The following is a 25,079-nucleotide window of genomic DNA, read 5'->3' as shown; positions in this document are numbered from 1 at the left end:
GTGGTTTACCTAAAATAGTATCTTCTTTTTGTCAAGTCATTACAAGTGAGCAGCACAACACTGGATCTTTAGTAAAGTTAGATTGTATATACAGAGTGTTTGTGCTGAATAAACATGACACATACTGAAGAGATAATATGTAGAATTTGAAACTGGATAATATTTTCTTTTTCATCCAACCACTGCAGATCTCCAAAGTAAAAATACAAGGTATGTACCACTAAAATGTTAGCAAGTAATTTGTAGAGTACATGTTCAAGGTGTGATCAAATTGAGAATTAGCTCTCTAAAACCTCAAAAAGTGCTTGCTATTTCACATCTCCATAGCTTATGTACATGTCTTAAATCGGTTATAATGGGTCTCAATGTGCCTTTATTTCAGATTTGTCTCAGTGCAATGTGTAACAACAAAGCGTCGGTAACAGTTGTATAACACTGAGCTGACTTGTCTCCAAACATTTGTACTCAAAGTTATTGTTTCTTTTCTTTTGAACTCTTCAGGAGCTGTTCCCATCACAAATTCATACCTCGTTACTTTGGCTTCAAAAAATGCTAAAATGGTCCAAATTTCTCCCGCTGGTGCACATAGCTTCCAGTAATTTGTGTCTAATGTTTGAAGTTCCATTCTCTCACTGCGGTGTATCCGTTTTTTGTTTTGGGACAGCCTGGGTGTGTACTGTCCTGTGCAGAGCTTACACTCACAAATCTTCATGAATTCAATACTGTAACTGGTGAGATAAGATGAAGGAAAATTGAAATGTGCACAGAAGGAGCAGTTTGTACTATTTATTATATTTTTGACCTGTGTTTGTTTAGAGTTACAGTTTCAGACATTTTAAGGTGCCCTTGTGGACATTATAAAACCTGAGTGAATTACACAGGGTGTGGGCGATTTCTGCACAGGCCAGACAGGACAAACAACGTCACTCTGTATTGTACTGGGCCACTTTGTGTTCTGTAAATTTGATCTTGGACAATTTCAGGATATTTCTACACTACCATCCTTGTGTCATTAATTGTATTAAGCCAAAAAGAATAGCAAGTACGGTAGTTGTTTAGTGTGTGTAGTGGAAGACAAGAGTACTGTATGATTAGAACAAGTTTAGTGAAAGATTATGTACTTAGTACTTACTTAATTCTCTCGAGTACCAGTGGGGACAGACTAAATATGCAGAATTACTAGCATGTGAATGAACCAAAAGGCTACAAACCAAAAGGTTAAACTCAGCCTACACAAAAGGCTGAGTTTAAACCTCAAAAAAGTGTACTTTGGATAATGAATACTTTCATCAGTCAAGAGTGGAGTTACTAAGAAACTAATCAATACTTTGAATTTGTGATATATTTACCCATTTCTCTGTAACTCTGTATCTTGTGTGTCCCAGGTGAGGATGAGATTCGAGCTGAAATCCCCGGTTAAAACCATCGAGGACTTTATCAAACGCTTCACCCCGAGTCGCCTTACCTCCGGCTCCAACAACAGCAGCTCGTCCAGCCTGAACCGCTCCAACCAGCGTGCGGGCTCCAGTCTGGTCTCCTCCCCCTCGGCGGATAGCACCCTCACCAAGCTGGACGAGGAGAAGAGCCACCCAGACCTGCAGCAGACCTTCACCCCTGTCCCACCATGTTACGACCCTGCAAAGGCCTGGAAACTTGATGAGGGGGAGCTGAGATATGAAGCAGAGAGTCCGGACGAAGCAGCGCTGGTTTATGCTGCCAGGGCTTACAAGTGTTCACTGGTGGGACGTCTGCCCGACCAGGTGACGGTGGAGCTGCCCCATCTCGGTAAACTGAGCTTCGAGTTGCTGCACACGCTGGGGTTTGATTCAACGAGGAAACGCATGTCTGTGGTGGTCCGGCACCCGCTCACTGACCAGATCACTGTGTACACCAAAGGAGCCGATTCTGTCATTATGGACCTCATCAGACCGCCCGATACAGGTGAGGACTCACTGCAACTGTCATGTGATTTAAACATATACTATTATAGAAGAATATATTATGAATATGGAAAGAGAATGTTTAATATCCATTATTGAAATTAGTGGATGAAGAAGCTGTCTCATCGCTCATTTAAAAAAAAAAAAAAATCATATGTGACTAATGCAATTCTGCTTGATGCTGCCTGCTGGCACAAAATGTGTTAGTTTCACTCCCTAAGGTTTCTATGACGTAGGTTCTTGAGCTCTATTGGGATACCAGAATAAGTCAGAAAGTGCAGACATTTGTCTTATCTTCAGATATTGCCCAGTGCTCACACAGGAACTGTCTGTCTTCTAATTCAGGGCAAAATACCTGTTATACACTTGATTTCAAAAGAAAATTGAACTATCTGTATTTGTTTGTTACAGGTGTATACCAAAATGTTATCAAATCAGCTTCTTTAAAGTTGCCTTGTTGAAACAAAACTTGGTGCAATTAAGTATTCAAAAACTGTTAAGAGGAACTCCTAGGCCAGCTGTTGTGTCTTGGCAAAGGATAAAAATGAAGTATTATTCACCTGTCACACTACTTGGTCTAATATTTTTGAACATTTTTTTCTTATTACTGGAACAGGATATATCTGTGGCTAATTTGGACCAGGTACTGAGACCAGGTTGAACAAGTTGAAACAATAGCTGGTCAGCAATGCGTTACCAAATACTTTCCAAATGTCTTTGTTAAAGTATAATTTATTACCACAGTGCTATTCACATACATACATCATGAAGTTGAATTTATCTAATCAAGCAATCTCAAGTGGTCAAGTGGTAAATCAGAATGCAGATTATGGGGGACAAAAAAGAAAAATATAAAATAAAATCAACAGAACTGAACCTAATATGCATGAAGTAACAGCTGCCCTGTTCATAACTTGAAAATACAGTAGTTCCCATGATGCATCTGGCTGGTATAGCAGCACAGCAGTCTCATGATGTGTTTCTTTGAGTCTGTCAGCTGACCACAAATCCACAAATCCTATCTGCTCATCTTCACGAGACACTGGACTCTTGCCGTGTCAGTGAATACTTGACATTCCTTATTCACTTCACTTGATGTGTATAGTCTTTGTTTTTAGTTGTTTTTTGTCGAACTGTAAACCTTTTTAATTTTTTTTAAAACTCCTACAGTTAAATTTTACAAAGCATGGATTAGTGAGTGGATTAGCAATTGCTCTTTCATGTTTTCATAAATTGCGATTGCTCAAATCGCTGGTTATTTTAGAAATATGAATTCAAACACAAGTTTTCTATTAGTAATAAATCATAAACCACCGCAGTTTTTTACCAGTAGAATTTCTGAAACATTCTTAACTGTTGCCTTGTAAAATTAAGAGGAAAAATGTTACTTCTATCACTTCTCAAAAGGCTCTGCATGTTTCATATAGTTCTAACCTCCTCTCTGCTGTGTATGTGAGCACATTTTGGGTAGTGCCTTCTCGACTGGACTTTTGTCATTTTCAACACACCCCTAACATTCACGTTTTCCACTGATGTAAAATATACACTCCAATGTTATGTAAGCGGCCGTGTTTTTATTTCTGCTTCTCTCAAAGCTCGCCTTCACCTCTCTCTGGAAAAACTCGTCTTTATGTGCTTGTTTTAAGGCCTGCTCTTTCTCTGGGTCTGTAAATGGTAAAGGTGTAGCAACTTGTTTGTATTCCAGGCACACACAGGGTCACAATGCCACCTTTTTCTAATGCTTTGTACATGGTCAACAGACGGCTTTACAGAGGTGCTTAGCCGAAACCGTTTCAGTTCACGAAGTCAAGCTTTTCTGACAAAACATGGCTTGTCTTGTGACAAAAAAAAATATGATTTTTGCGCAGTATTTCTGATGTCGTAGATGAAATGGGCAAAGCAGTTATTTTACATTATGAACGTGAGGGTTGTGTGGATAAACTGCATAAATATGATATGATTTGTGGTCCATGCCTTTCATAAGTAGCAATATGTTTAATATCTGATGATTAAGAATGTGGTTAGCATGAAGCAACTAAAGGATAACGGTGATGAGGTTGTAGGATTTCCCTTGGTTATGTGGTCGGCCTCTGCCATAATTCATGCCATAGCAGTCAAGTGATCCACCATAACCTACTACAGGAATAGGCATTTACCATGTAGTCTTTATTTTATCTTATTTAATTTTATGAATAAACAAGAGGAATTTCCCAGTTCAATTTATGGAACTACAAATGCACATATAGCCTTATGTCATTTACAAACATTAACCTATCTACCTGTCCCTCATATTAACCTCTATATGGAAGTTAATTTAGACTTATTGGGTTAAACAGCTGTTGTCTTGCTGTGTGTTTTATTGAAATGCCTTGTTAGTGCCCCCTGTCTGTTTATTAGAGGTACCTCATGAGGCGTTGGTCTAAATGACTCCACAGTGAAGCAAATTATGTTCATCTCTCCTGATTTGTTTTCATTTTTGTACCAATTTACGATATGATTCATTGCAGTCATTGCCTTACCTTTGGGTGGTATAAACTTTACTTGTGATTATCTGACTGAGCCTATGACAGATCTGCCTACTTTGAGAGCTTTCTTGTTACATTGTGATGTATTGTCTTCTACTTTTTCCATTCACTCCCTCTAATATCCAGCCTCAGTCATGTTATGATTGAATGACAGGGGGATTTAACCAATCACAGAAGTGTGGCCTGATCCTGACCCTGATCTCAGAATCCCACCTTATATTCATGTCTGGGCAGTGGACCTCATATTAAGCATGACCACAAATATAGTCCTAGATATAGTAGGTCTTTGTTGTACTTCAAGTTTAAGGTGCTCTGCTTAATGGATTTTCAAATGCTGCATTCTTCTCTGCTTTTTCCTCCTCTTGTACTCTCACACTTTTTCCTTCACCATGTGTTCAGTGTGGCCCGGCATTGAGTTTTTCTCTCACACAAGTCTCCTCTGTAAGTCACTAATGTGTGAGTCCATTGGTCAAATGCAGCAGCCACTTTGAGCACATTGGTCATGAACAGGCCTTTATATTGGCTCCATTCACACAGACAGGGAGTTGTTTGGTGCTGCTCTAATAACAGAGACATGCACCAGACCAAAGAGCCATGAGTCTTAGAAGTTAAAGACTGTAGAGCACATGTAACTTTTAAGGCCCAGGGATTGAGAGTAATATATGTTAGGGTAACTGATTGGAGGTGGTTGGAAGTGCTGTAGGCCTAGATTGACAGCCATGCTTCAGTCAGTCTGCCCAAGGCTGGTGTGTCTACAGAAGTAGATTACCACCCACTGGGGTGAGAAAAGTTATATATAGGATTAATGCATTAAAGGTATCTTGCTGAGATTTGAATATTACATATTTCATTCTTATTTAAATGGCATCCTCAATTTTAATCCTGGATATGTGGCTACATTACTACTCTTTATTTTTTCATTGCTGTGTAAATGCCTTCCTTCGTTGACTATTTTGGAGGAAAAATAAACAGCTGTGCTCACACTTACCCAGCTCTGAATGAACACTTGTTAGAATCAGCTAGTTATGACTAAAACTACAGCTGTTTGAAATGGTTTTGGGATGGAGACTTACCCAAAATCTTGCATGAACACACTTTTTTAGAAAGAAGCCAACTGAAAACAGAGCCACATAGTACTGAACAAAGTCTAAACTTTAGATTAGGGCTAGGGATGGGACAATAAATAATAATGTTGCTAACTGCGGTAAAATCTTGTGACAATAATTGTTTGCAGTACATTCTGTGTAGGCATAATAACCACCAACAAAGATAATTCCCATGACATTACAAGATTGGACCCAATTGTCAATAGGACTGCAAAAAACTAACCTAAACTTGACTAAAACAATGATTATGATTTTCCTTGTCTACTGGATCCATGTCTGTATTTAATTAAGTCAGTACAGTCTGAAAATAGCCCCTTATGAAATACCATTTGCATTCTTAAACATTTGGTTGAAGAACGGGTTGAGATGATTGACAGTTTTGCATTCATTTCCATTTTCTCTGTAAATGATTTTGTGTGGCAGCAGTGGCAGTGCATTGGATTGCTTTCTGTCCAAGCTGTTATGTTATTAGCAAGATTACATGACTGGCAATCTGAGTGTTGGCTGGTGCTTCTGTCAAGATAGCTATAAATCTGTTGCGTCCTCATGCCAAGAACATGTTAAAATCCCCAAGAAATGCTGAAAGGAGGTGTAAAACCAGACATCCTTCAAATGGTTACTTTTGGTATCTTAAAGGTCATATAAAAATGTATTTTTTTATTTTTAGTTAAAAGTTCATGTATCTCGGCGAGTTATGTAAAATATAGAGCCACATGGTAAATTTAGTGTGAGAACAGATGGCCCAATTCTTGTGATTCTTGGAGCTCGTCTTTTGCAATCTGGTGACGCTAAAACTGAAATATCCTGCAAAATAAAGATAGTTAATCTCTTTCTAATCTGTTTTTATCTTTTCAAGGAAACTCCAAAGGCAAACGTCAGAAAAAGATCCTCTACAGGACTCAGAACTACCTAAATCAGTACGCTGCAGATGGCCTGAGAACACTATGCATTGCTAAAAAGGTACAAGTTTAAAACATTGAGTGAGATGCTTTTAGATAAACCAGTGGATACTGTTGATCAAACTGAAAAATGAAAAATGGCACCTATACTGGACTGCAAGGTCCATTTGTCAAAATTAACATATTTGGTAGTGACTGATGGGTGGAATTTAACCAAATATTGATAAACTATTGTGATCTGCCTGTTTTCTAAAACACATCCCTACCAAGCTTAAAAAAATAGCATGATAAAATTACAATCCATCCTACTTAGCCCTCACCTTTTTATATGCAAATGTTATATGTTGCATAATTATTATTTTTTTTACTATTTATACACTTCTACTGCTATCTTTAACCATTCAGACACACAGTACCCATAGCTTATAAATATGTTGATAATTTGTGTTACTTTCTACACTGCCTAAAACGGCTAAAGTGTAACAAATTGGCTAATGTTTGTTTTAATTAGGTTGAGTTGGCTGTCCTATTAGCTGACAGTATTTGGTGGCTAGTATCTACTATGTCACACACATTTTGACGTTTTCACTTGTGGCACCCTCCTATCGAGCAGTCATATTGTTTACAAACATGAAGGGCTCTATAGATCTGGTGCAGAGGAGATGGTTGAGGATGTGTCTGTACCATCATGGCCGACTGTTCCACACGTTTTCGGTGACTCAGCTCCAATCTGTGCCACTCTCAAACACTGCTAATTTATGTCCTTGCAGCCGCCTCATTATATCCATGCTAGTGTTAACTGCTAAGCCTGTCACCAAAGCTAAACACTCTCTCAGCCTCTCACTTTGTCCAATGGATCACTGTATGCTACAGAGTGGAGCTGCATTATAAATATTATGCGGTGCAGATAATGAAATTAGTTCCCATAATTATAATTTGAACAAAAATATAAATCCATTGCAATAACATGAAAGTCTTCCTTCTTACAAAGATTTCTACAGTTTTTACATGCACACCATAGCATGAAATCAAGTTGTTTATTGAAAAAGTCTTGGGATAATGGTGATAATTCAGTGGTAAAGTAATGACTGAGGAAAACTAAACAACTAAACAAAAAATTTAAACAATCTTAATTTATATATTATATATTGTATATATTGTATATATTAAGAAATGTAAGGTGGCAATATATATTTTTCACACACCAGGTTCTGTCAAAGGAGGAGTATGCATGTTGGCTGCAGCGCCACCTTCAGGCAGAGACGGCCATCCAGGGGCGAGAGGAGCTGCTGTTTGAGTCAGCGCTGAGGCTAGAGACCAACCTTCACCTGCTGGGTAATGGTTACTTTTAAAATACTTACAACATCCTAAAGCTACAACTGTCTTGACGTCTGCTTCCACATTATTGATAATATAAGACCAAAATATATATTTAAATGGTAAATTGTGCTATTTAGATTATGCTAGTTGCTAATGCTTGCTATTTTTAAGATTTTTTTTACCAATTGCTTCTCTGGACATCAACTTATCCAGGCCTTGTCAGACTTCCGAATGCCCCACTCTTCACTCCATTTCACACTGTATTCTTTTGCCTAAAGAGCCTCTCCAAATATACATAACAAATCAAATGTGTTTTTAACTTTGAACATTAAGATTTTGTTGTTTACTATCCTATATTTGTTATGCCCCAAGTATATGTGTCAAGTACAAATATGTTGAAATTAAAGGTCATAGGCTATGGTTGAGTTTTCACAGTTGTGCTTTTTGACTCTCAGGAGCAACCGGGATCGAGGACCGCCTTCAGGATGGCGTCCCAGAGACCATTGCGTCCCTGAGGAGGGCGGGATTACAGATATGGGTGCTCACAGGGGACAAACAGGAGACAGCGGTCAATATTGCATATGCCTGTAAACTGCTGGACCCAGAAGAAGAGCTCCTCACTCTGAATGCTGACTCCCAGGTGACCCTCACAACATTTAAATGAGTTTGTTTTATGGACGATGAGAATGAATTTGTGCACTATAATATATGTATGAATGAATATAGAGTAGCAGGCTTTAGAGGCAAGCATAGTTTGTCAAAATGACTTGATAAATCTGTTTCTCTTTCTGAGCAGTTTACTTTGTAACTGTGCAGGTATTACTTGTCTGTGGCCCAATTTAATATTAACTTTTAACTATGGGGCACATTAGACTAATTGCAATATTCTATCTTTAAAATTTTTTACCAAAAGTTAATCAAAAAACAAAACATGTCCAGCTTGACATTTGCCATTTCCACAATATCAGCACTTTTATTTCCCTGAAATTCCAGCTCTAAACTTATCTAAAAAAGTTTGTACAACAGAGTTGCCTATTTAATTGTGCCTTAAAATGTTTTGGGGTTTTTTTATGGACAGACAACATACATTTTTACAATGGCTAATTATTCATTGTACCTTGCATATTTTTTTTATCCATAGAGAATATAATATGTTGTTCCATATACGGTCGAATTCATATTAAAGGCTGCTTTTCATGCAAACCTTAAGTTTTTGTGAAATGTATAATAAGTTTTCATTTCAATCATTTTTTGATGAAAATTGTATATTTATTTATATAATGCATTGCTTAGCCTCATCTCAAATGACTTTAGCCAAGTATTAACCACTATTTGGACTTCCGAAAAATAGTTGCCGAAGTAATTTGGATCATCTTAGACATTTTAGATTTTAGATTTTTTACTGAACGCTGGTGTAGGTGGAGTATAATATTTAGTTCTGGTCTGGTGCAGCAGCTGTTTGCCAGATGCTGCAGGTGCAGTGCAGTGCATTGAACTCCAATCTTCTTCCCTCGGTCCATCGCTGCCTGCCTCTGAATCAGGGGTTGCAAAATGCATTGCGGTATCACCTAATGTGCAATTTAGAAACTATTTTACAAAACCAACTAGTGTAATTATTCTTAAGTTGGTCCATCTAATATGGTTTTATACAATTTGTATAGAGCCTGAAATATTATTCCATGGTCATAATCTTTTTGGTTTATTTGTATTTGTATTTATTTATTTTCTGCACTGTTTGACTAAATGTAGAAATTTACATTTTTGCTTTTGTATTGAACAACTGCAATTCAGCATTGTATAGTCCCTATCTGGTGTGAACATTCAAAAAAACATTCAACTTAAAATGTTCATTTGAAACAGCTAATTAATCATTTGTTTTTCTAAATGAAGATGCATTTAAAAAAGCTTCTTAAAAGGCACGCAAATCTCCAATGCTAAGTAACAAACTAACTAACTAACTACTTAGTATACTACAAACCATGCACAATACTTCAAATTGATTGTGAAGTATTGTGAGCTGTAAATTGTGTTTTTTTTGTGTTTTTAACTGCATCTTTCCTTGTCTCTGCACCAGGAGGCTTGTGCTCTGCTGCTAGACGAGAGCCTACATTACATCCAGGCCAAATTCCTCTGCTCCTCCTCAGACCAAGCTCCTAAAGCTTACCTTTCCAACATGGCGGACAGTGATCTGTACTCCTCACTGCTTGTACATAGACTGGGTTTGGTAATAGACGGGCGGACCCTTGCCTATGCCCTGGACCGCACTCTGGAGGATAAGTTTCTGGCTGTGGCTCGGAGCTGCCGGTCGGTGCTGTGCTGTAGGTCCACGCCTCTCCAAAAGAGTATGGTCGTCAAACTGGTGCGCAACAAGCTCAAGGTCATGACACTGGCCATTGGTGAGTAACAGTACCTGTACTTGAAGAAGGGGTTCCTTTCTTTTACTACTACTTTATCTTTGCAATTACTACTTTATGCCTAAAGAACTACTACTACTGTTGAAATTACTGGTATTTGTACAAACCATACTTGACCTTATTGGCTTGGTTGTGAAGTATGGTTCATTTCTGTTTTTTACATCCAAATGCCACTGCTTCGTTGCCAATTCTATGAATACTATAATACTATATTTTTATACAATTACATACAATTAGTCTTGCAATGCTATTACACTGCGTTTTAAATTATTATGCAAATGATATTTTTCTCTGATTTTTCCAGATCATAATTTTCAAGTCATCAACCTTGTTATTGAACAAACATCCAATGATAACTGTATTTTTTCAAAAATAAGAGCTTAAAATACTGTTCCAAATGATTATGCACAACAGAGTTTCAATCCATGTTATTGTTGTAGAGAACATGCATGCATTAGCATATTACTGAACACAAAAACTATTTCAATCAAAACATCTTTACAGGCCAAGTTACATTTTAACATAGGACCCTTATTTGACAGAGACTTTACAAATGTCACATCCATTGAACTTGTGAGTTTGTGGAGAGTTTCTGCTTGAATTTCTTTGCAGACGTCAGAATAGCCTCCCGAGCTGCTGTTTGGATGTGAACTGCCTCCCGCCCTCATAGATCTTTGGCTTGAGGATGCTCCAAAGGTTCTCAATAGGGTTGAGGTCAGGTTTTCTCTTCTTTTATGCCCAAAGCAGCCAATGATGCAGAGGTATTCCTTGCAGCATGAGGTGGTGCATTGTCATGCATGAAGATGATTTTGCTACGGAAAGCACAGTTTTTCTTTTTGTACCATGGAAGAACGTGGTCAGTCAGAAACTCCACATACTTTACAGAGGTCATTTTCACATCTTCAGGGACTCTAAAGGGGCCAACCAGACTCCGCCACCTTATTGCCGACGTCACAGCCTTGTTGGGACATGGTGGTCGTCCACCACTCTTTCTACCACTCCATCCGTTTGGACCATCCAGGGTTGCACAGCACTCATCAGTGAACAAGACTGTTTGAAAATTTGTCTTCATGTCAACTGGACATGAAGACTAATTTTCTGGGCCCACTGGAGCCATTTCTGCTTGTGAGCTTTGGTGAAGGGTGGCCCAAGGGAAGGCTTAGGCATAACTGCAAGCCTCTGGAGGATCCTACACCATGATGTTCGTAGGACTCCAGAGGCACCAGCAGCTTCAAATACCTGTTTGCTGCTTTGTAATGGCATTTAACAGCTGCTCTCATAATCCGATGTTTTTATCTGGCAGAAACCTTCCTCACTGTGCCTTTGTCTGCACAATCCGTGTGTGCTCTGAATCAGCTACAAATCTCTTAATAGTACAATGATCACGCTTAGTTTTTGGGAAATATCTAAGAACTGAAGAAGCGGCTTGGATGATCAGCAAAACATCTTCACTCCTACAACTTTTTGTCCAGTTGACAGATTTAATCGCCTTTTAGTATGAAATTTTCATATCTTGTCCAAGGTATTCACCTATTTCACACTTTTCGGCACTAGAGAGATCCTTTTTCTCTCTCATTTTGCTTGAAAATAGTGGTCTGCTTAATAATGTGGAACGTCTGTCTTAAGTAGTTTTTCCTTTAATTGGACTTACTTGGCAAACTAATTGGCTCAAGTGTCTGAGATGGATTTCACTGACCCAAAGAGCCCTCAGACACAATACCATGAGTTTCACTGGAAATCAAACACATTTACTTTTATGACACTTAACCACAATGCGGTGTACATTACTGTTATGGTTACTACAACAAAAAATCAATTCTGTCAACTGGACAAAAATTTTAGAGTGAAGACCTTTTGCCACTCATCAAAGTGGCTTCTTTAGTTCTGGTCAAGAGCTGGTGAGACACTGCCTTTTATCTGTCTGAAGTAAGGAGCTAACTACACTGAAAAATGCCTATTTGTATATAGTTTCTGTTTGCTAGCTAGTTATATTGACCTACACTAAGTGTGAACTGTCCCCAATGATCTTACGCTGTAGTTCCAATAGACCTAGTGAACAAAGTGAAACTGTAAACAAATAGGTATGTTCGATATGAGGCAGTGTCCTACTAGAAACCTGACCATAACTGTAGAAGCTGCTTGGATGAGCTCCAAAACATCTTTGTCACTTAACTGTAAAACTTTTGTCCAGTTGACGTTGACAGAATTTAATTTTCTTTTGCTATGGACCTGGACGACTGAGGGATTACACAGATATTATGATTACTACAAACTTTCTACTACTACCTACTACTTTCTCAAATCTCTATTTATCGCTACTAGTTACTAACAACTAATAGACATTCAAAGAAGCAGAGTAATGTCTTCATTACAATCTCCACAAATGTAAATAAAAACTTGATATATTAATATTCAAGATAAGCTTGAGGCGAGTACCAGGTTGTACGATGTCACAGTGTCAAGACAAATCCAAACACGCTTCAGCCACAGTTTACAGACATGAACTGTGGAGATAAAATCATTTTGACAAAGTGTAAAAATTGGCTTTAAAAATAACATCAAAATATTTAAGGCTCTAAACATGTAGACACATCTAAATATTGACAGAGGTTTGTGTAGATTTTATTCATGTGGTACATGCATTTTCTGTAAAAATGCTGATCACTGGTTTTATCCCAGTATGAATTCTTGAAATCTTGTGATAAATTATAGCATCTGACAGGCACAATGGTAGCATACTGTATGCTGTTTTTGCTAATTTGGTGATTGCTAATTGGATTTTGGAGGTTTGTGCCTCTACTCAGCTGAAATACGCTGATCTAACAGAACTATGCACTAAATTAACTTAATTAAAGCTGAAATAAAAATCTCCCTAACCTTGGAGTCATTAGCCAGGCGAGCCAGATCCTTGTGTTGTTTTTCTTGAAACCAGGAGCAACTGGAGCTCTTTCTGAATAATTGTGCTTCCTGCTAAGCACTGCTTTGCTTGATTTTTAATGCAAAAGACATCTCCTCTTAAACATCCCTGTATTATTTAGGGCAAACTTCTCTCACCTCTGATTAACAATGTTACACTTCCTGATATGGCAGAAATCCACATTTCCAGTTTGCTAGTTTTGAGCACATTTTTTCAGTTTGATTTATAACCTATACTAGATTATGATAGTACTGTTGGACCAATCTACCATATGCATATATTTTTTAATCTGATGAGGTTCTGTTCATTTTCACTCAAATGTTTTCCAATGACTTCTCAAGTTCTGACACATGTATAAGATAAAATACATATTTAGTCACACAAAAGCCAGGACAAGTGATAATTTTATTGTCAGGAACTGGGCTGATGTCAAATTGTGTTCATATAATTAGCAGCCTCCCCTCTGTGCATCAGGGCATAACATTTCAAAGATGAATTTTCCTCCAAGCATTCAGTGTCATAAAGGTGGGCCTTGTCTGTCACCCCTGCAGCGGTGTCAATATGTTTTGACTTTGAAAGCTTCAATTTGATTGGGATATACAGTGCCACCCTGACTACAATTATACACTCGCTACTACAACATTTTGACGAAGCAGTCAGTCTGTCAAGAATACAAGTGGTTAGTACTCAGTTACATCTACTTGAGTTTTGTTTTTTTGTTTTTTTAAGAAATTGTACTTTTCAGACTACTTTTCTTGTAAAATACTTTTGCTCCTACCTAACTAATATTTTTATTAAAGTAACAGTACTCTCACTTGAGTAAAAGTTTTGATTACTCAATATAAATCTTTAAGTCAGGATCACATTTATTTATTTACAACTCCATCCTCAGACCTAAATCTAAACAAGGTAAACAATAGGGCGAGCCAATATGCTAATAGGCATGAAAGCACCCATTAGTACAGTCCAGTAGACCTAGCCAGCAAACAGAAATTGTAATTTGTAATTGATGTTAGTTTCAGTGTAGTTGTCTCTTTCCTTCAGACAGATATTAGACAGTGTCCAGCAGCAATCTGACCAGAACTGAAGAAGTGACTTGGATGAGCAGCAAAACACTCTAAAAAATGGTTGTCCAGTTGACAGAATTACATTTTTCTTCAAAGGATGAACAACAAAGTGAGAAAAACAAAATCATATCTGAAGGAGCGGTGCAATAAACACAAATTGTTGTCCACCTTTCCAACCTCTCATCAAGAGATGAGCGTATGTGAGAGTGACAGATGCCCTGAGCTCCCAAAGTACATGAACTTGCTAAATTAGTAGCCCTTTCCTTTCCCTGTTGGTGTCAATACATTTTGACTTTGAAATGTTTGAGGAAACTCAATACTCGTTCATCAACCTACACCTTTAGGACAAAAAGTCAGATGGGGTTATTTTAGGGCTGTATTCGTAATTACCCTTTCCCCTAACAAATGTCTATAGGATTTGGAGGTGACCTATGCTTGTCTTTCCCTGTTTACTGTTTATTTGTTGGCGCTGCGCTCAGGAGGGGCCAGGATTTTGCCCACTAAGCAATTTTCTGTCATTGCTTTGTTGGCAGTAATGTCGAGGAAATACATGCTGCAGCTTCTAATTTCATGTCTCTGTGGGTACATCATATCAGCACTGTGGACATATTAGGCAACAATTCATCTGTAACCACATTCAGCATCACTGTAAGAGCCACTGGAGATGGGCGTAGTAAGCATTATTATGGAGACAAGAGCCATAACAAGCTTGTGTGCTTTTAAGACGGTCATTTAGTCATTTGAAAATAATTGCACAACAATTATATAACAATTAACAGAATATTAAGCCATTTTTCATCCTGTAGCGGTGAGACCAGTTAGTTGTTTGAATTGAACTAATTAATGTTTTGCTGAATTGTTACATTTGTTTAATTGCCTGCTTCCTAACACTGGCCTACTTCATGATTTTCTTAGTTGCAAATCGGCATGCAAGCATGTTATTTTAATAAGATCAAATTGTTAATACAGTTGTTTTGAAAAATAAAGAGGAGGGATAGTGAATATATTCAGGCAAAGAGCCCCAGAGGCCAGATGAGATGAATAGGGAGAAAAAAAAAAAAAAATGTTACTATTTAGAGGCTAAATGGCCACTCTGGTGCTTGGTTTTGAAACCATAATGATCCACATTGTGTACTGCTACGTTTTGCTTCACAAGGCTACCTGCTGAGCTACAGTCTAGCCTTTAAACATTTACAATGGTACATTAAGCTGCAATCGCCACATACTCCCCATTATAACTCCTTTGTTCATTGGCCTTTATTGAAAATGCAGTTCTACAGTAACATTACCTGAATACATTTGAGTCCTAATGTTGCAATCCCGTCACCTCTTGAGCTCTTATCACCACCTACATCTCACATTCAGCCGAGCGTTTCAAAGTCGTGACAACAACAAAGTCCTCCTCTGCCCACCAGCTCCTCGCCGCTGCCCCTCCTGTGGTGGCACAAACTATCCACAGACAACAAAGCCTACTGGAGGCTAACAAGAGCTCAAACAAAAACGCTAATGGAGCAGCTGAAGAAACAGACTGGCAAAAGATGGTCTTTGTAAATACACAAAGTAGAATTAGCATTTTGAATGTTGTCAGATTCTGTAATGTGATGATTATGTGGTAATCTGTAATTATACAGTGTCTTTTGTTACGGATCTCCAAATCCAATCCAGATACTGTACTAAATGTGACCCAATCGGATATTTTTAAAATGCCTTGATCTGCAGCTCATCAAGGCATTTTAAAAATATCGGATTGGGTCACATTTAGTGACTCTATCGTGCCAATTCAATCTTCTCTACATCTACCCTGGGTCTATCAAAGCAACATTTAAGCCGGAGGAATTAATGCGAGTAAATGCAGTACACATTTTTGAACTATTGAAAACTTTATACATAACTTTTTGATGCTCAAAAAATCTTCTGCTTTGTGACAGTTTTCCTTTGTCAAATGTTTTCCAGGTGACGGAGCCAATGATGTGAGCATGATCCAAGTGGCAGATGTGGGAGTGGGCATTTCAGGACAAGAGGGCATGCAGGTAAAGTAGTACAAATGGAGAAAAGGGATAGTTAAACATCAGCAATACAACTGGAACATATTACCTCATGTTATGGAAGATCAGAATGTATTGAGAAGACAGACAGCATTTAGTGTGTAGCTTTTTTATTACAGAGATAGAATTTCCACTTTTTAGCATATCGGTTATCGGCCTTAAATCTAGAGCACAGGCCGATATTTTGTATCTAAAAGATGTGCCTAAAGAATAAGCATGAAATACATAGAGTACAAATTATGACTGCACTGCTCTATTATGGAGGTTGTGGATATGTATGTAAATACAAATTTCATCATTTGGGAAAAATTATTAAAACTCGCCCAATATATCAGCCAAAAAAATATCAGGTCATCAATTGCTCTAGATTATAAACGGTATCGGCATCATCCATAAAAAAAAAACAACAAAAAAAAAAACATTGGTCTATCTCTACTTTTTATGTGACTTTTTTGTCTTTTTTTAACTAAACCAACAAATTTTAAACTAAACAAAAATGTATATGAATAAATGAACGGGAACTTGATGTGTTGGTTTAATGTGTTTACATAATCATGATTTTATTATGAAGTGAAATAGTCTACACAGACATGAAGTGAAATACTAATTATTTATTACATAGCCTATAAGCAAGCCGTCACTATTAACTTTTATGAAATGGCAGAAGACATTGGCATTTGAACTCAATATTTGATTTAATGGACTTTGATTATGAGGCTGCTATCCCACACATCTTCTAAATGTGCTGCTTGGAGCTGCTGAGTCAGGCGTATGTCCACTGTTCCATACAGCAGTATGCACTTTATAGATGCTCTGGACTTTACCTCATCTCATCACCTTCTGCCTTCTCATAGTGGCTGGTGTAAGTTTTGGGCCTGAGCAAAGATAAATGCAAAGTGGTGATGGATATTTGTCTGTGCATGATTGTAAACTTCAGCGAGAGTTGGAAGCTTAATCAGTTTGAATGGCCACAATATTTGGGCAAATGTCTTTATCCCATACCTGCTAGCATTTAATCAGATTTGCTAACCCCGTAGTTTAGACCTTGTGGACGCATATGTTCAAGCATTAGTTGAGAAATTCATATTTCAGTCCCTATTCAAATGTACATGTTCCTTGATGTGTTAAAAATGTGTGACTCATGTTTAAAGTATAACCTCAATATAAAGGTCTAGCAACGTGTCCACCTTACCAGCATCTAAGGTCTAAGGTTCCATATCCCAAGAGCTTGGGATATGGACATTTCCCAAAAACATTCATTTAAAAATTGTATTTATGAAATGTCAAGTCAATATACAGGGTAATCTTCCTCTCCTCATCTCTCCTGAGCCCTCTTACATTATGTTGGTCTTAATGCATACTGATGATAGAGATCCCTAATTATTATCCAGGGGAGTCTTGACTGGCTGACTGCAGTGAAACACATCTGTTACAACCGTGTTTCCTGACTCTAACTTGACTAAAGCATTATCATAATCATTGTTAATCAAATTTGTCCTTAATGAAACAGTGAACATTGTTTCTGTAGTGTGCTGAGGTGCAGGTTTTTGAGACCAGCAGTAAATTATGATTGAGTGATTTTGGTCTATTGAACAAGGCACCACTACCGGTACTCCTGTCACTGTGTATCTAGTGTTTCACACCAAGTTTCATATCCAAAAGTGTTTACTTCCCAAAGTACCATTTATTTGTAGTGAAGGATTTATTCTGGTCTTAAATGACGTCTAAACCAGGTTTAAACCACATGCAGTTTTCTGAGCATTAACTCAAATAAAAAGAGATAAATGTGTCATAGTTATGATATAGCTGGCCATTTTATAGTCACTTTTCCTCTCTGTTGGTGGATGATAATGAATCCCACAAGGTAGCAAAAGCAAGGGAATTAATAAAAGCTCTTTTCAAGTTCATATTTGTTAATAACTGGTTGCCGATTGACGTACACAGAATAACAGAGGACTAAATGTATTGCTCTGATGTTGTGGTTGGAGATTAGCATATAAATATTTCTTAATTTTGAACTTTTGGCTAGTAAATCTACAATCCATTTCAAATTATCAGAAAAATATCACCTGCTCTTTCAGTCGTCAACATTGATGTAGCTTGAATTTGTCCAACCCTAATGCATTAGTCTATGAGGTTTGTTGTTTCTGTTTTAGGCGGTGATGGCGAGTGACTTTGCGCTGCCACGGTTCAGTTACCTCCAGAAGCTGCTGTTGGTTCATGGACATTGGTGTTACTCCAGGCTAGCAAACATGATCCTCTACTTCTTCTACAAGAACGCTGTAAGACTTTTTTTACTTGGCAAGCTCTCCATTAGTTGCTTATCTTCACCATAAAATGTATTATTATTATTATTATTATGTTTAAAAATTGCCTTTAAAGTTGAAAATCTTACGTCATGAGTCATACAAAAATGAATCACAAAGCAATGCCCCCCCTCCTCCCTTTGTGTCTTTCTCTTGCTCTCCCTCTCAATTAAACACCTCATTTGACACCCAATAACCTTATACTCACCCACATAGCCTCTACTGAATGTCACTTTAAAATGATCATCCTTGTGTATCTCCCTGTTCCTTCCTTTATGAATCATTGTGTTTTATCTGTTGTTTTGCAGATGTTTGTGGCCCTCATTTTCTGGTATCAGTTTTACTGCGGTTTCTCGGGGTCCGCCATGATCGACCAGTGGTATCTAATCTTCTTTAACCTCATGTTCTCCGCGTTTCCACAACTCATCACCGGTACCCTGGACAAAAACGTGTCGGCCGAGACACTGCAGAGGCTTCCTCAGCTTTACAAAAATGGACAGAACTCAGAGGTGACGCAACATGCATGAATAAGGGATCTTAAAATATAGATTTGTGCTGTCAATGTGCAAAGTAATGGTGCATTATTTACTACAGATCGACATTTCAATACATAAAATAACAGTAAAGCATTGACATGTTTATGTATTGTGGTTATTTTTGCTTATTGAGATCATTTATTGTTATTAATACCCCCAAAATATCAATAATAATAATATATATTTTTCTATGGCCAAGTCTATTTTACATAGTTTGCTGCAGTTGTAGATGTACGGTAGCTCAAACCAAACTTTACATTGAGTAGCCCATATATTGAATCACATATTGATCTTATGAGTGTTGCTTCCCAAAGTCACCCTTTAAGTTTGTCTTTCCAAATCTAATTTGCTGTGGTATCTCAGCTTTTTATTCCCTGCGTGAAGCACAACTCCAGTTTTTCAAAATCTACAAGCCAAAATAAATCAACCTTTGCGTGGGATATTTTTTGCTAAATATACATCTTGTCCTCTCTACCCCCAAAAATTGATCCTGCTGTTTCTCCCTCCTACTTTATTTGTAAAAAGAAATAAGCCATATACTACCTTTATAGCCACCAGAGTCTAACGTGCAAATTCAATACATGCAGCTGCTATAGTCAGCAAATATTTTTATTACACTTTAGTTCTTTTGTCACTTTCACAACAAGCTCAAGATTAAATCCACTGTCAATTGCATTGTCTTAGCTGCAAGGTGTACAAATCAAATTATATAATGTACTGTGAAAAAGATCGGGAAAACAATGGTGTATTAAAAATTCAAATCTGAAGAAGCATTAATAGACCTTTTGCAAGTGATGTTATATTTTATTTTCTCCACAGGAAAATATATCCTGTTCCTCTTCATTGCATTTTCTTTCTGCATTTTGAGTTTGTTTCAGAATAAGGGGTACCTAGCTGGAGGTTTAGCCGACTGTGCATGTCGATAGGTTGCAATGATAAAGGCCTAGTGGCCTTTTATGAGTCACAAATCTTTAAATTTGTATTATGATATTGGATCTTGTAAAACAGATTTTTCTTTTTCTTTCAATTAGTAATATTGTAATCTTAAAACAACTAGCTGGATTAACACTTTAATAATGCTTCTGTTTAATCACTGCTACTTCCAAATTTCAAAACCGGAATTAAAACAATTATTTAAAGGCTAAGTAAATGTTTTAACTTATTAAACCCGTATTTTCCACACTACTCACTACTATATTTCTTCATCTGTATCTTTTGTTTTTGCAGGAGTACAAGCCATACATGTTCTGGATGAATATGATCGATGCCTTCTACCAAAGCTTGGTGTGCTTCTTCATACCCTATTTTGTAAGGCTGCTTTCTTCTTTCTCTACTTCCTCTTCCGTTTGATGCAATATCTGATTCACCTGCTGTCCCCCCTGTATCCCTCAGGCTTATTCTGACTCAGAAGTTGACCTGTTTACATGGGGAACTCCCATCACTACCATTGCCCTTTTCACGATTTTGTTGCACTTGGGCATCGAGACCAAAACCTGGGTAAGGAGAGCTGTTTGTGTATATTTAAGAAAGAAAGTTTGAAAAGAAAATACATAAGAGGAAAATATCGCAAGTTGTTAAATAATAAATTACAAAGACGTGTTACTCCCTCTAAACTTCCATGTTTGAATTGGAACCCTTAATTACACTTAAGTCTAGCTTCATCTTGTTAGCACAGTTTTTTTTTAAGTAAAGGCAAATATTTAGGCACACAGTTTATAATTAATCCTCTCTAAAACTTACTGCAGCATACACACCCAAAATACTCCACATTTTTCTAACTAATATATTTAATTCTCAGGCTTGACAGCTTTTGAATAACAAGAATAATGCTCCTTTTTATTTCTTAACACACTATAGGCTATTCACAGTTACATTGATTCAACTGTATCTAAATATGGCAAGTAGCCCATTCTCCAACATAAAGCGTGATCTGTAAAAAAAACAAAAAAAAAGGAAAGTCAATTGTTGGCAGCTTGGTGTGTGGCTGCAAGGAGGTAATTAATTATGTGTGCATGTGTGTGTCAAACGCTACAATACTCCTCCAACTGTTTTCTGTCAGATGCCTATCACACAAACAGCGGAACATGAGAGTGGGTTTGTTACACACATTAGCACATAATAGTACAAGCTGGTATGGGAGACACAATGCACTTGTATAAGTCATGTAGAGAAGTCAGTTACATTATTTGCATTGAACTTTGTGCAACACAGCTTTTCAAAAGTTCTTTCTTAAAGATGGTGTTGGGAATACTAAGATTTAGATTATTTATGTATTCATCAAATAAAAAAAAAACTGTTACTACACATCATGTACAGAGAATTACATTTTTGAGTGAAATATTTTGAAGTTCCGAATGGTTTTTTTTGGGGTTTTTTGGCAACTTCAGAATATTTTCTTGGACTCAGCTGTGTAATGATGTGTTTGGACATAACTTTGGATACTAATGATAGGTATAAATGTAAATAAATATGCTTGATTGCTTGATAATGATTAAGTACTTACTTGGACAAGAGCTGTTTATACTGAAGAAGATGACCAATGCCCTTTCATAAACATTCAACATTCAAAAGATATATGTTTATAAGACACATAAAACCTTTTTCATTTTGAAAATCTGCAAGTGTTATAGGTCTACAAGTCTTATAGGGACATAATTTTTCCAGTAAAAATAGAAATAAGAAGTCAGATATTTTAAACTGCTCTGGTCCTGTCCTGTACTTTTAGACCTGGATGAACTGGTCATCCATCTGCTTCAGCATAGCCTTGTTCTTCACTGTGGCTCTGTGCTATAATGCGTCCTGTCCCACCTGTTACTCGCCCTCCAACCCATACTGGACCATCCAGAGGTTGCTGCAGGACCCCCAATTCTACTTCCTCTGTGTCATCACCCCCTGCTCTGCACTACTTCCCCGGTACGGACATGTACTTGTACACTATCTCTATCTCAACATTATGGAAGACACACATATTCCATATCCTTTGGTAAAAGTAAGTGATAAGTAAACGTTTTAGGTTGAGCTACAATTATAGTTTACTGCGGTGCTTGGATAGATAAAGACAGACCTTGAACCTTACCTTTGTATCAACTTTCAATCAAACACTTATACTTTTTTTTTCTCTTGCATTCCTGGTGTTATTGCATCCAAATGCCTTTCATGTTTGTCCTTGGCTTTAAACATTGTCAATGTTTTGCTTCCAGATATTTCTACAGGGCGTGTCAAGGCACTCTCTTTCCGAGCGTGGTGCAAGTAGGAAGACAGCTGGACAAACTCCCCTCCGAAACCCGCCAGAACATCCTCAGCCTTAGCGGGGTCGCTGCAGGGTCACAGCTCAGCCCACAACCTCACTTCCTGTCCACCAACAAGTCCCTCCCAAAAGACGGTGTGGGCAAAAACACTGTAGCTCAACTCTACCAAAAAGAGGATGCTGGAAGAGACAAGGAGACATGCAAAGACGTGTACTCTTTAGTTAACACAGAAGGCGACACTTTACCTTACACCAAAGATCTTCCTGGAGGACAGCTCAATATTTCAACCCAAAGTTCAGGGGGCCTAGTTAGGAGCGCTGAGGTGTCCCATGTGCTCCCCAATATAGACTGTGTGGAGCTGCCCCCGGAGCATGGGCCTTCCTGTGTCCGATACAAGAGGAGCCCAGAGGAGGCACTGCAAAACCGGACAGAGCACAAAATCCATGTGGCCTTGTGACAGGCTAAAGTTTAAAGGGAGATTTGAGGTTTTAATGTAGGGTTGTATGGGTTACTTCAGGATGGAAAAAACTAGTACTGCTGGGAGATTGTTGGAAAGTATACCCACCAGAATAGGTATTATTGGGATTTTATATAATTGCGTTTCTTGCAATGTCATACACCCTTTAAAACAAGGAAGTAAAGTACTATTTTAGTAAATATATTAGTACAAAATTTAAGTAGAAGCTTGAACTCATCTATGAGCTTTTTGGAGTGATATCGCAGTGTTTTGTATCTAGACCAGCAGGCTTACCAGTACATGACTGTGTTAATCTATGACAGTCTATGTAATCTATCCACAATGCCCTATAGAGCTCTACCTCAAAAATACCAAGCATCCCTTTAAACGCCAACTCTAATTTGCACAATAGTTTTATCTAATTTTATTGTATATTTCAAGGAGATTTTTTTATATACGAATAGGTACTTTATATTTTGGATTTAAAATATATATTTTGGAGAGAATGTCAAAGGTTTTACTCTGCTTTCATCTCAGTATTTAGTTTTAGTTTTTTGGTACCACAGCCCTGTTTGTGGCCTGGAATTTTTGTTTTTGAAGTCCAAAGGAATAACTGGTGTATCTCAACCAAAGGCAGCAAACATTGATCTCTGTTAATTTTTTATTGAAGAAATGTTGATCGTTTTTCTAAAATACATTCCACTGAATCATTGTTTAAACTAAATAATGGCATTTACACGGAGATATCATCTTTATATCAGAAATTATGCTTACTCCATGTGTGTGCATGTGTTTTTAAAAGTGCTGGCCAGTTTCAGTCTTTGCAAAAAAGAGCTACTGTTGCATATTTATCCCAGTGTAGCTCTCTTGAAGGTTCTCTTAAAAAAATATTTTCTGCCAGTTGCATTTGACAGATTTTACATTATCACCTGTCATTCTTGTTGGAACAGGATAAGCTAATAAATGTACTAGTACTAGTACTTTACAAGATTCTTATTACTATGTTTCTAGTTGGATATAAGCTCAAAATTGGGAATGTATGTCATGTTATTGACAAAATACCAAATGATTTAGTTGTAATAACACAAAGGCCTTGTCTTCATAAGAAGTATTAGGACTTCTCTCTCTAAAGTCCTCCAGCTTCTCCAAATTCCAAGTTTTTTCCAAATTCCTAATGGTGAAAATAAGTTCTACTTAATACAGAATACAGTTTATTACAATTTGTTATAATTTGTCACAATTTATCATGTCCTCATTCTTAGATGTGCTTTTGACTTTTTTGTACTGGTGTTCAGCTGGAAATCTTTTTACAGACTGTAAAATGAACATTTGCACTTTAAAAAGTTTAACTCAACATCAGAGAGTTGCTGGTGTAGCATCAAGTGCTCAAAAATGCTAACAGTGTTTAGTTTAAACTGTAAACACAGCCGCACCTTTAATATGTTATTGCAGGACATTTTACCAAAGAACAGTTATTGTTTTAAGCAACAGTTTGTGCCTTAACACTGGAAAAGTTTGTTCTGGTTCAGTGCTGTACAGTTTGATATATTTATGAGGCTAACGTGCTGCGGCTAAGTGCCTGCTGACTGTTCACACCAGGTGCTTATCTCTGTTGTTTATTTTGTTTTTTTAGTCTTTTCTCTGCTTTTAACCCTGCACTTTTGTCTCCTCGCAGCTGCATTCCTGAAATTTCTTTGTGAGATTCACAGCATGAACTCTACCTTTTTTGTATGGATGTTGTTTCTTAAAGCTAATAAAGTTGAGTTATGTAAAAATGATGACGGACCAAAGATCAGATATTTCATTTTTTTGTAATTTCAAAATTCTCACGTTTGTTGTACTTTGGCTGAACAGAGTAAAATAAAGTTTTTGCTACATTTTTCTGTGCAAGATCCCACTTTGTTTGCCGCTCAAGTATTTGTGATTATCGTGTGATTGATGTAGTTAACTTGTAGCCAGCAGTTACATTCAGATATTTAAGTGACAAGTAGAATGTGAAATTTAATCCTTTTGTTGTTCTTACGTAAGCTTTTTCCAAAATCTCAAACTTGGGTTGGCTGTTCTTGGGTTACCAAAGGTGTGAAGTAGCAGCTCTCACAAATATCTCTTACAAATATCTCTTAAAAACACAATTAAGAATGTATAAAGACTAGAAATGACTAGACCAGAAAATAATGCTTAGCAACAATCCAAACCTTTATCTGGTTTGATCTGGAGTGATCTGGAAAAAGGTACGACAAAAATGAAATCCAATTGTGCCTGGATGGGAAACACTCAGACCAAAAAAGTGAGAAAAATA

General features: G+C 37.4%; 1 protein-coding gene across 1 annotated transcript in view; it reads left to right on the top strand.

Moving 5' to 3' along the window:
- The window catches only part of atp10a (ATPase phospholipid transporting 10A), a 41,473-nt gene extending 16,837 nt beyond the window's left edge, over window positions 1–24,636 (top strand). Inside the window, exons 10-21 of the mRNA XM_033965063.2 lie at window positions 1,386–1,941; window positions 6,428–6,531; window positions 7,679–7,805; window positions 8,246–8,430; window positions 9,865–10,186; window positions 16,142–16,218; window positions 18,390–18,515; window positions 18,848–19,048; window positions 20,303–20,383; window positions 20,468–20,572; window positions 21,801–21,988; window positions 22,276–24,636. Coding sequence (XP_033820954.1) covers window positions 1,386–1,941; window positions 6,428–6,531; window positions 7,679–7,805; window positions 8,246–8,430; window positions 9,865–10,186; window positions 16,142–16,218; window positions 18,390–18,515; window positions 18,848–19,048; window positions 20,303–20,383; window positions 20,468–20,572; window positions 21,801–21,988; window positions 22,276–22,780 — 2,577 coding nt within the window. The 3' untranslated portion in view covers window positions 22,781–24,636. The remainder of the gene's footprint in view (window positions 1–1,385; window positions 1,942–6,427; window positions 6,532–7,678; window positions 7,806–8,245; window positions 8,431–9,864; window positions 10,187–16,141; window positions 16,219–18,389; window positions 18,516–18,847; window positions 19,049–20,302; window positions 20,384–20,467; window positions 20,573–21,800; window positions 21,989–22,275) is intronic.
- Window positions 24,637–25,079: the final 443 nt, after the last annotated feature.

Source organism: Periophthalmus magnuspinnatus, chromosome 4 (assembly GCF_009829125.3).
Source record: "Periophthalmus magnuspinnatus isolate fPerMag1 chromosome 4, fPerMag1.2.pri, whole genome shotgun sequence".
In the NCBI taxonomy this organism is placed as follows: Eukaryota; Metazoa; Chordata; class Actinopteri; order Gobiiformes; family Gobiidae; genus Periophthalmus; species Periophthalmus magnuspinnatus.
Note: the sequence above shows the minus strand (reverse complement) of the source record. Positions and strands in the feature narration are given on the sequence as shown.